The 12,606-nt window shown below is 48.0% G+C and overlaps 1 protein-coding gene across 1 annotated transcript in view; it reads left to right on the forward strand.

Moving 5' to 3' along the window:
• Positions 1 to 7,184: 7,184 nt before the first annotated feature.
• Positions 7,185 to 12,606, forward strand: part of gnav1 (guanine nucleotide binding protein (G protein) alpha v1) — a 65,253-nt gene continuing 59,831 nt past the window's right edge. Inside the window, exons 1-2 of the mRNA XM_078401396.1 lie at positions 7,185 to 7,569; positions 12,252 to 12,343. Coding sequence (XP_078257522.1) covers positions 7,440 to 7,569; positions 12,252 to 12,343 — 222 coding nt within the window. The 5' untranslated portion in view covers positions 7,185 to 7,439. The remainder of the gene's footprint in view (positions 7,570 to 12,251; positions 12,344 to 12,606) is intronic.

Here is a 12,606-nt window from a genome sequence, read left to right on the forward strand (position 1 = left end):
TATGTCTACTTTGAAGAAGTTCTCCTCTCTTCGACTAGAGTTTAGCAACATGCTCTCTCGCTACTCCCCCTCGATGACTTTCTTTTGAATAAGTTATCACTTAATTGATATCTACATTACAGTTACTCCCTGAATCATTAATGGTCATGATATTGGGAAAAGGAAAGTTGATAAGTCTAAATAAGGAGGTGTGTTAGCTTTGTGGAGAATAGATTGCATAGAAAAGATGGCATTCGTTTCCATGATGGACCTCCAACCTGTCTTTTTAACAGTGCACATGTATACATACTACAATCAATTGCAAGCTTTGTTCCCACTGCCATGATGACAATCTTTTGCCAATGGATCAGTCAGCTTAGGAAAATATGTTTGGTTGTAATTCTGTATATTGGCTTCTTTTCAAATCACCACCCATTGAGAATCTATTATAAAGTACAGTTCTCTAATTTGACCATGACAAAATATATCACCTGCAATTATACCAGAGTTCCGAGACGTGTAAGAATACTTAAGTATTTTTTAAATGTTAAGAGTTAAGTCAATGTTTATTTGTCAAATGAACAGGAACAATTAAATTATTTCATGCTGCAGCTTTAAAGAAAATATCGGTTAATCTAGGTAAACCAGTAAATGTAAAAGTTTGAAGAAGGGTCCCAACCCGAAACATTCCCCAGATGTGCTACCAGACCCGCTGAGTTACTCTAGCATTTTGTGGTTTATCTTCAGTAAATGTCACTGATAATACAGGAAATATGGCAGCTACTTTGTGCACGGCAAGCTTCCATAACAACAATCTGATAACGACCAAATTAATTTTGTGCTTTTGAGCAAAGGTGAAATATCAATCACAATATAGGAGAATTTACCAACATATACCTGAAATGGTGGATGGGCCATTAATTTAGTATTTCACCTGAAACTCCACGAGTTTCTTCATTGCTGCACTTAAGCGTAAATTAACATTTTTAAGTAAGAGTTACAGCATAACTGCTGGAATTGGATTCCTTTATTGAACACGTTTTATTGAGCAAGATGACTAGACTTTATTGTAGGGGAATTATGTGACCATTACATATAAATATTGCTTTTCAAATTCAAGATCTATTCCCTAAATATCTTGATCTGTATGCCCAAGGCTCTATAATTGTAAATTCTAAACCTTATTGTTGTGGAGCATAATTCCAGCTCATCTTTATTTACATGGGCTTCATGTGACTTACTGCCTGTGATCCCATCGAAAGTTATGAATCTGCTTTTTATCAATAATGCAACACGAAACAACATTCGGCCAATAGAGAATGCAGATGCTGGACATCTCCCTGCGTTTGGCCCATATCTCTCTACATCTTCCCTATCCACTTTAGCACATTCAAGCCAAACTCAAGTACAATAGGTAGCTTTGTACTTAATCCGGGATTGTGAAAATGTATAATTGAATTGAGTTGAATACTTTGTCACATGTGACAAGTCACAGTGAAATTCTTTGCTTGCAAAGGTATGCAAATAGTCGCCACGTAAAGGGCGCTGACAATATTACAAAGTGTTCCGCGCCAGGTCCTCCTTTGTTCATCCCCCCCCCCCAGGCCAGGTCCTCGTTTGTTCATCCCCCCGCTTCCCCTCCCCAACGCCAGGTCTTCCTTTTTCCTTTCTTCTACCCCCCTCTCACGGCGGTCCGGTCCCCCCTTGCCGGCTCCTTTGTTCCTGGTGGCACAACCTCCGTCTCTGTTCATCGCAGGCAGTGTCATAATTTACGGAACTGTGCAGAACAAAATTCACTTTACATGTGACAATAAAAAACCATTGATTGATAGAGCAAAGGGAATGATACACAGTGCTATGCAGAATGTAGATCTAAGCACCATATATATGTGTATATATGTATGTATATATATATGTGTGTGCGTATGGCGAGTCTGGAAACTTGTTCTTTGTTGAAGAAGTTTATTGCGGCAGCAATATTCGATTACAAAGTTTTCTTAACAAGATTACAGACAACCATTAAAACTAACTATCCTCTTCGAAGACGTCTCTCAACTGACTCTTTTCGGGCGCCAAAAGCGCACATGACAATGCTGTCCAATCAGCGGTGTCGCTCCCTGGACCAATCCTTACGGTCGCACCCACACGTGACCTTGCTGGCCAATCTGAGGGTTCGACAACTAGGACCACTCTATGGTCGCTACATGACCCCCCCAGAACCCGAAGTACGGAACCTAGCAGGGAGCCGGATTTTGCGACCAGAACGAGTAAGGAGAGGGGCAGCCTGAACCACAGGAACAGGGGACTCCGGACCAGGTGGAACTGCCGGAGCGGGGGGTCCTGGACTGATCGGGACTGCCAGAGTCCGGCCTCTCCGAGGTGGTTGGCCAACCAAGACCGGGAGGTCCGGATCCAAGTGCGCAGGTTTAAGCCTGGACACCGAGACGAGCTCACTCCTGCCGCCCACGTCTACGGTGAAGGTGACCGTCCCCCTATGCAAAACCCGGAACGGCCCTTCATAGACCCTTTGCAACGGGGAACGATGGGCATCCTTGCACAGAAATACAAACACAGTCCTTCAGGGCAGGCGGTTCGTGCACCATGGGACACCCATGACGTGAAGTCGGAACCGGGGCCATATACTAGCTCCGCGGACGAAGCACCGAGATCCTGCTTAGGAGCAGTCGGGATGCCCAGAAGGACCCAGGGAAGTTGGTCCACCCAGTCTGGGCCGTCTAGCCTCTCACTGAGGGCGGCCTTGAGTTGACGGTGGAACCTCTCCAGAAGCCCATTAGCCTGGGGGTGGTACGCTGTGGTATGCTGTAACCAGGAACCGTACAGGTCTGCAAGCGTGGCCCAGAGGGCCGAAGCTACCTGTTTACGCAGGCCATGCCACACAAACCGAGCGGCTACTAAGGCAGAGGTGGAGCGGATGGACGGGTGCGCCAGCCCGTGAATGGCATCGAAAACCCGGCGCTGAAGGGAGGGCGGCACTACCGGCCTGGGACGGGGAAGGGAAACATCGCACCAGACTTTTGTGCCTTCCGGCCCGCAGGCCACCTGAGCCAACTTCAACCCCGAAGTGGTGGACTGTTATGCCGAGGCGGTATCCGCCAGAAGCCGTGCCTCCGCAAGCTCCTGGGGATCCACCTCGCAGTCCACCGCAGAAATGGGGGAAAAAGCAGGCCGAGACAGGGCGTCAGCAACGGCATTAAGCTTATCAGCGACATGACGGACATCGGTGGTAAACTCGGAGATGGCAGTCAGGTGCCGCTGCTGGCGGGCCGACCATGGGTCGGACAATTTGGAAAAAGCAAAAGTTAATGGTTTATGGTCCGTAAAGGCCACAAACGGACGGCCTTCAAGGAAATACCTGAAATGACAAACAGCTAAATAGAGGGCCAGAAGCTCTCGGTCAAAAGCGCTATATTTCAGCTCAGCCGAACTCAGCTGTCGGCTGAAAAACGCCAAGGGTTGCCAAAGGCCACCGACCTGCTGCTCCAAAACCCCACCCACCGCCACGTCAGACGTATCGACCGTGGGGGCGGAGTGACTCGGGTGGACCAACATGGTGGCGTCCGCCAAAGCTGCCTTAGCTGCGGTAAAGGCCGACTCCGCGGCCGGGGACCATATCAACTCTACAGGTTTACCCGCAAGGCACTGGAAGAGCGGGCGCATGACCCGCGCTGCTGCCAGGACGAACTTATGGTAGAAGTTAACCATGCCTACGAACTCTTGCAGACCCTTCACTGTGGTGGGCCGCGGAAATGCCCGGATAGCCTCCACCTTCTCGGGCAAAGGGGTGGCTCCGGCAGGGGTGATGTTGTGGCCTAAGAAATCGAGAGAAGGGAGGCCGAATTGACACTTGGAGGGTTGGATAATGAGCCCGTGGTCTTGTAGCCGCTGGAATACAGTCCGCAAGTGGACCAGGTGTTCCTGCACTGAGGGGCTGGCGACCAGGATATCATCTAAATAAATAAACAGAAAAGGTAAACCCCGACCCTCACGGTCCATCAGTCGCTGGAAAGCCTGTGCTGCGTTCTTTAAACCGAAAGGCATGCGCAACCATTCGAACAACCCGAACGGAGTGATCGTGGCAGTTTTTGGTATGTCTTCCGGCCGCACAGGAATCTGGTGGTATCCTCGCACCAAATCGATCTTGGAGAACACTACCGCACCTTCCAGCCCAGACGAGAAGTCCTGCAGGTGCGGTATGGGGTAGCGATCAGCCGTGGTGACAGCGTTGAGACGCCGATAATCACCACATGGTCTCCACCCCCCAAATGCTTTGGAGACCATATGCAATGGCGAGGCCCACGGGCTGTCGGACTGACGGACAATGCCCATTTCCTCCAACTTCCGAAATTCCTCCCGTGCCACCACCAGCTTGTCAGGCGGTAGCCTCCGGGCCCGAGCGAAAACGGGGGGGGCCTCGGTGCGGATGTGGTGGACCACGCCGTGCTTGGTCAAAGGGGCGTCAAAACGCTGGATGAGCTGCTCTGGAAACTCCGCCAGGACCTCAGCATACGAGTCGGGGGCCGCGACGACGGCCTGGACAGTAGGGCTGGGCGGGGTGCCGGTTGTCGGAGCGGCGGGTTCATCGCTGGCGGAGGGTCGGAGGTCGTTACCGCGGAAGTCGGGGACTAGTGAAAAGGCCCAGAGGAAATCTGCGCCTAGGATTGCCTGGCTGACGTCCGCTATAATGAATGGCCATTCATACATGCGGAGGCCTAAAACTAAGGACATCTTCCGCGTACCATACGTGCAGATGGGGCTGCCGTTAACCGCGATGAGGGTAGGACCTGTCTTACCCGATCTGGTCTCGAGGCCGGTCAGCGGTACGATACTGACTATGGCTCCCGTGTCCACCAAAAATTCTGTGTCCGTGAATTGGTCTCGGACGTAGAGGCGTCGGTTCTGGCCAATCGCAACTGCCCCTATGTACGATCGGCCGAGGCATTTCCTGAGAAGGTACAAGGTGAGCGGCAGTTGCGGGATTCCCCACCCCATCGTAGATGGTAATAGCACCAGCCGTGCTTGTGCGGATCCTTTTGGCGGGCTTTCGGAGAAATGGCGGGAGATGCGGCGCCATCTTGATGTCGCTGTGGCGTGGTCACTGATGTCGAGACCTTGTTGATCGAACCGCTTCCTTTCGATTTGGACGCCATGAGCGCATCAGCTTTTTCTGCATATGCCACGGGGTCCTTAAAAGAACAATCCGTGAGCACAAGCTTGACATCTTCGGGAAGCTTCTCTCGGAATGCCTGCTCAACAGTCAGTCAACAGTCAACAGAGCTTTATTTGTCATTCGGTACCAAGGTACCGAACGAAATTACGTAGCAGTCACACAAAAAAAAAGAACACAAGACACATGACCCCAACACAAACGTCCATCACAGTGACTCCAAACACCTCCTCACTGTGATGGAGGCAACAAAACTTCCACTCTCTTCCCCACGCCCACGGACAGACAGCTCGTCCCCGACCGACCCGCACAGTCCCCGCAAGGGGATGGAAGTCGCACCGGGTGCTGAAACGTCTCGCGGCCGAGCCGGGCGATGGAAGGCCCCGCGGCCGAGCCGTGCGCAGCTAAGTCCCGCGACCGAGCCGTGCGCAGCTAAGTCCCGCAGCCGAGCCGCGCCGGGCGATGTTAGGTCCCGCGGCCAAGCCGCACCGGGCACTGTTAAGTCCAGCGGCCGAGCCGCACCAGGGATGAAAAGTCCCGCGGCCGAGCCGCGCCGGGCGATGTTAGGCCCCGCGGCCGAGCCGCACCGGGCACTGTTAAGTCCAGCAGCCGAGCCGCACCGGGCAATGTTAGGTCCCGTGGCCGAGCCGCACCGGGCGATGGAAGGCCCCGCGGCCGAGCCGCACCCCGCGCCGTGAGGAAGAGACCTAAAAGAGAAAGGTTTCCCCCACCCACACCACCACCCCCCCACCCACACCACCACCCCCCACACATACACAACCAAAAAAAAACAAAAAACCATCCCAACACCGACACACAACAAAAAAAAACCCACCCTTCCGCGGGAGGGTTAACGATGAACCGCATCACGCGTGTGGTCGTCTCTGGCGATAGAGCGCTGACGAGGTAGTAGTATTTTGTCGCGTCTGTCGAGATGTTTCTTAAGTGAAACTGGGCTTCGGTGTGGACAAACCAAGATTGTGGTTGATGTGTCCAAAACAACGGTAGATGAATGCTGACCGCGCTTAGCTCCGGTGTGCCAGGCGCAGCAGCCAACAACGGGGCGTCGTGTTCATTCATGGTCGGTGATCGTCCAGATCACGTCGGGGTCACCAATATGGCGAGTCTGGAAACTTGTTCTTTGTTGAAGAAGTTTATTGCGACAGCAATATTCGATTACAAAGTTTTCTTAACAAGATTACAGACAACCATTAAAACTAACTATCCTCTTCGAAGACGTCTCCCAACTGACTCTTTTCAGGCGCCAAAAGCGCACATGACAACGCTGTCCAATCAGCGGTGTCGCTCCCTGGACCAATCCTTACGGTCGCACCCACACGTGACCTTGCTGGCCAATCTGAGGGTTCGACGACTAGGACCACTCTCTATGGTCGCTACATGCGTGTATATATATATATATATGTATGTATATATGTGTGTGTATATATGTATATACTGTATGTGTGTATATATATGCATGTGTGTGTATATATATGTATGTGTGTGTGTGTATATGTGCGTGTGTATATGTGTGTGTGTATATATGTGTGTGTGTGTATATGTATATATGTGTGTGTGTGTGTATGTATATATGTGTGTGTGTGTATATATTTATGTATATGTGTGTATATATGTACTGTATATATATGTGTGTGTATATATATATATATATGTGTGTGTGTGTATATAATACGTGTGTGTGTTTAGTATATATATATACACTTGCATAACTTTTTTTCTAATTTGTTATATTGTATACATAGTCTGTTGTGCTGATGCAAGCTGTCTGGGCCATAGGACAATAAAACACTCTTGACCAGCAGTGATTAACATTACAGCAGGTAGATCAGGATCCAGGCACATAATGTGCATTATTCACTTGTTGTTTTAAAACAAAAACCCAAAATAAAGTGAACATTATTATTTAGCAAAGTTGGCTCTCAACAATTCCCCAAAAAAACGAGGAGCCACCCTGTTTAACAGGAAGACGTCATTTCCTTCTGGTTTTACCGGGGAGCTGGGCTGGTGAAACTGCGGCGCCAGTGTTTCAAACTTTTCTGGAGAGGAGAGAGGTAGTGAGAGAGAGAGAGAGAGAGAGTCGCACACAAAGTTTGCTGGAGGTAGGACACAGCGCCGCTGGGCAGCCGGGAGTGAACTAAACCCTCCCTGGACCAGAGAGTGTGGGGTGAGATTATTCACCTCCCTTTTGAGTTTGCTCCCCCTCCCTCCCTCCCTCCCTCCCTCCCTACCAGACGTGGAGACATGGTCAGCGGCGATGGGACTGTGTCTGGGATCAGAGAGCAGCGCCGAGGAGCGGCAGGCGAGGCTACACAGCGACAGGATTGACCGAGCGCTCTACGAACACGCCAAGCTGGAGATGAACGCGGTGAAGATTTTGCTACTAGGTCAGTAAAAGTTTGCTTGTTGTTTTTTTTTCTTCTGTGGGTTGAGCTGTGGCCGGCAGTAATGACACAGGTTACTTTTAACCCTCCTATATTTAGATGGCAGTTTCAAAACTCTTCTTCTTGGTTAATGTAGGGAAATAACTGCGGATGCTGGTACAAACCGAAGGTGTTTATTCACAAAATGCTGGAGTAACTCAGCAGGTCAGGCAGCATCTCTGGAGAGAAGGAATGGGTGACCCTTCCTCAGACCGAAACATCACCCATTCCCTCTCTCCTAGATGCTGCCTGACCTGCTGAGTTACTCCAGCATTTTGTGATACCTTCTCCTTGGTAATATTTGGGGGTTTTTTTCTCTCTCGGGCATACAAGTAATGTTTTAATACAAGTATTAAACTTTTCCATTTGGAAGACTTGCTGCCAATCTCATTGGATTCTGTCTGAAACAAAAAGGTACAGATGTGTGAAAGCGCACACCTCCAGATTCAGGGACAGTTTCTTCCCAGCTGTTATCAGGCAACTGAACCATCCTACCGCCAACTAGAGAGTGGTCCTACCTGATGAACTACTGAAGAAGGGTCTCGACCTGAAACGTCACCCATTCCTTCTCTCCAGAGATGCTGCCTGTCCCGCTGAGTTACTACAGCTTTTTGTGTCTTTCTACTATCTACCTCATTGGTGACCCTCGGACTGCCCTTGATCGGATTTTGCTGCCTTTACCTTACTCTAAACGTTATTCCCTTTAGTATGTATCTATATTTTGACGACTGGAAAGCACGCAACAAAAGCTTTTCACTGTACCGCCTCGGTGCACGTGACAATAAACTGAACTGTTTAGTTTAGAGGAACAGCGTGGAAACAGGCCCTTCGGCCCACCGAGTCTACACCGACCAGTGATTCCCATATATTGAAGCTATCCCACACACACACACACTAGGGACAATTTACACTTATACCAAGCCAATTAACCTACAAACCTGCACGTCTTTGGAGTGTGGTTGGAAACCGAAGATCTCGAAGAAAATCCACGCAGGTCACAGGGGAGAACGTACAAACTCCGTACAGACAGCACTGGTAGTCGGGATCGAACCCGGCGCTGCAAGCACTGTAAGGCAGCAACTCTACCGCTGCACCACCGTGATGGCCCCATTACTTTGTATAAAATTTCCCCCTGTTTAAATAATTGGGACTGAATTCTTGTTGAGTGGGTTGGAAAATATTGACACAGGATTAACATTATCTATTGAACAGCGATCTAGCTGCTCGTGATAAGGGCGTCTGTGTGGCAGAGTCTTTACATTGTAGCCCATATTTGTATTTCAGTGCTTATTTTCGTGTCGAAAGTTGTTTAAAATTCATTTGTGAAGACCCATTTCCCCCTCAAGCTCTTACAAGCCGCCATTCATCTATTTGGGTCAAACCAGCTTCAGATGACTTCGAATTATTATTATTTTTGGTTGGAATGACAAAATAAGGGATTCCATTGTGCATTTCCGAGATAAATATTCAATAAACATTTGGAGATGAGAAAAGCATGACTGACCTCACGTCAGGCAAAATGAGAAGCTTGTGAGTCATTGCCTTTACCCGCAAATTGCACTTCATTTCAAAATAACCTTTTAAAAGTTAGTCGTTAAGTGTTTAATTCATTCATGACATTAAAAATGTCACCAGTAAAAACTTTTCAGAAGGGAGGGGGAATTAAATGGTTATAATCATAAATTGGCAATTGCCTTTTGAGCAATCCTAATTCAAATTGGCTATCCATTGGAGTCCCGGATGGTATCAGCTACAAGAGGCTATTGATTTGTAATCTTGCTTAATTAGCTTGTATTGTGACTGTTCTCTAAACTAATCACTTAAAATGGCGACACAAGGAACTGCAGGTGCTAGAATCGTGAGCAAAACACAAAGTGCTGGAGGAACTCAGCAACTCGGGGACCATCTGGGGCCCCCATCTTCGGTCAACACGGTGATGCAGCGGTAAAGTTGCTGCCTTGCAGCGCCAGAGACCCGTGTTCGATACCGATAACGGGTGCTGTCTGTACGTAGTTTGTACGTTCTCCCTGTGACCGCGTGGGTTTTCTCCGGGTGCTCATAAGGATTAGGAGTAGAATTAGGCCATTCCATCATGGCTGATCTATCACACCCCACCCAGCCCCATTCTCCTGCCTTCTCCCAATAACCTCTGGCACCTGCTCCGGTTTCCTACCACTCTCCAAAGACGTACGGGTTTGTAAGAAAATAACTGCAGATGCTGGTACAAATCGAAGGTACTTATTTCACAAAATACTGGAGTAACTCAGCAGGTCAGGCAGCATCTAGGAGAAGGAATGGGTGACGTTTCGGGTCGAGACCCTTCTTCAGATTGATACAGGGTTGTAGGTGAATTGGCTTTGGTAAAAACTGTAAATTGTCCCTAGTGTGTAAGATAGTGCTAGTGTACGGGGAGTGCTGGTCGGCACGGACTCAGTGGGCCGAAGGGCCAGGTCCATGCTGTATCTCTAAAGTCTAGAGTAAATCTGTGCAAGATCTGAAGAAGGGTCCCAGCCTGAATTGTCTGGTTCATTCTTTTTACAAATGAGTTTGAGTTGAATTTGAGTTTAGTTTCTCACATGGTGCAGTGAAAAGCTTTTGTTGTTTGCTCACCTGTCAGCGAAAAGACAATACGTGATTACAATTGAGCCATCCACAGTGTACACATGCATGATAAACGGAATTAACAGGGAGAACGTGCAAACTCCACACAGACAGCACCCGAGGTCAGGATCAAACCCGGATCTCTGGGGCTGTGTGTGTGTACGTATATATGCATGTGTATGTACGTATATATGCATGTGTGTACTTATATATGCGTGTGTGTACGTATATATGCGTGTGTGTGCGTATATATGCGTGTGTGTACGTATATATGCGTGTGTGTGCGTATATATGCGTGTGTGTACGTATATATGCATGTGTATGTACGTATATATGCATGTGTGTACTTGTATATGCGTGTGTGTACTTATGTATGCGTGTGTGTGTATGTATGCGTGTGTGCGTATATATGCGTGTGTGCGTATATATGCGTGTGTGCGTATATATGCGTGTGTGCGTATATATGCGTGTGTGTACGTACATATGCGTGTGTGTACGTACATATGCGTGTGTGTACGTACATATATATGCCCGTGTGTACGTATATATGCGTGTGTGAACGTATATATGTGTGTATACGTATATGTGTGTATACGTATATGTGTGTATACGTATATGTGTACGTATATGTGTGCGTATATATGTGTGTACGTATATATGCGTGTGTGTACGTATATATGCGAGTGTGTGTACGTATATATGGGTGTGTGTACGTATATATGCGTGTGTGTACGTATATATGCGTGTGTACGTATATATGCGCGCGTGTACGTATATACGCGTGTGTACGTGTATATATATATATATATATGTGTGTATATGTTTTTATTGTGTTTTACAGAGTACTATGTTTACATGTCTGTTTTGCTGCAAGTAAGAATGTTATTCTGTGTTGGGACAAATGACAATGAAATGCTGTTGGCGCTTGACTTGTCTCTTGTTTAATGTGATAGGACAACAACATGCGGCTGGGGATGATCGGTTGTCTGCAGCCAGAGTTTACTTTACTTTATTGTCATGTGTGCCGAGGTACAGTGAAAAGCTTTATTTTGTAGCCTGGTTTTCAGTCAGTGGAAAGGGTATACATGATCACAATAGAGCAGTCCGCAGTGTACAAAATCATGCTGCTGTTCAGAAACAGGGCAATGTTTTCACATTGTACATGGTGCTTGAGAGGACAAGCCAGGATTACAATATACGGTTCTTGGTATTTTTATTTAGAGAGGCTTAAAAGATTGGAGCAGTTGAGTTTAGTTTGGAGATACATTGCGGAAACAGGCCCTTTGGGCCCACCGAGTGAGTCCCCACCGACCAGTGATCCCCGCACATTAACGCTGCCTTGCACACACCAGTCACAGTTTTTACAACTTTATGAAGCCTATTAACCTATAAATATTCACGCCTTTGGAGTGCGGGAGGAAACCGGTGCTGCCGGGGGAAACCCACGCAGGTCGACGGTCAGTTTAATTCCCTTCCTCATTTTATTTGATACAATCCAGTTTGTACGTTCTCCCTGTGACCTGCGTGGTTTTTCTCCGAGATCTTCGGTTTCTTCCCACACTCCAAAGACGTACAGGTTTGTAGGTTAATTGTTTAGTTTAGAGATACAGCACGGAAACAAGCCCTTCGGCCCACCGGGTCCGTGCCGAACAGCGATCCCCGCACATTAACACTATCCTACACACACTTGGGACAATTTTTACAATTATACCAACCCAATTAACCTGCACACCTGCACGTCTTTGGAGTGTGGGAGGAAACCGAAGATCTCGGAGAAAACCCACGCAGGGCACGGGGAGAACGTGCAAACTCCGTGCATACAGCACCCGTAGTCGGGATCGAACCTGGGTCTCTGGCGCTGCATTCACTGTAAGGCAGCAACTCTACCGCTGCGCCACCGTGCCGCCCTATTGGCTTGGTATAAATGTAAATTGTCCCTCGTGTGTGTTAATGAGCGGGGATCGCTGGTCGGTGTGGACTCGGTGGGCCGAAGGGCCTGTTTCTGCGCTGTATCTCTGAACTAAACTAAACTACATCTGTTTCAGGTGCAGCTGAGAGTGGGAAGAGCACTTTGGTTAAACAAATGAAGATAATTCACAGTCACGGATTCAGTGAAGAGGAGCTCATAAGTTTCAAGGTACTGGCAAAAGATAGAAAATTTCGTACAAATTACCATTATAAGATTAAAGAAGTAAGATCGCCAATAAATCTAATTAATTTGTCTACCTTAAAGGAATCGCTGAGGTTAATTAATATCTGGCTGATTAACATGCAAGAGAGAGAGAGAGAATGTCTTTTGATTATTCTTATTAAAATAGTCATTTAATAAGTTGAAGGTATCACAAAATGCTGGAGTAACACAGCAGGTCAGGCAGCATCTAGGAGAGAAGGAATGGGTGA

Source organism: Rhinoraja longicauda, chromosome 6, assembly GCF_053455715.1.
Source record: "Rhinoraja longicauda isolate Sanriku21f chromosome 6, sRhiLon1.1, whole genome shotgun sequence".
NCBI classification, from domain to species: domain Eukaryota; kingdom Metazoa; phylum Chordata; class Chondrichthyes; order Rajiformes; family Arhynchobatidae; genus Rhinoraja; species Rhinoraja longicauda.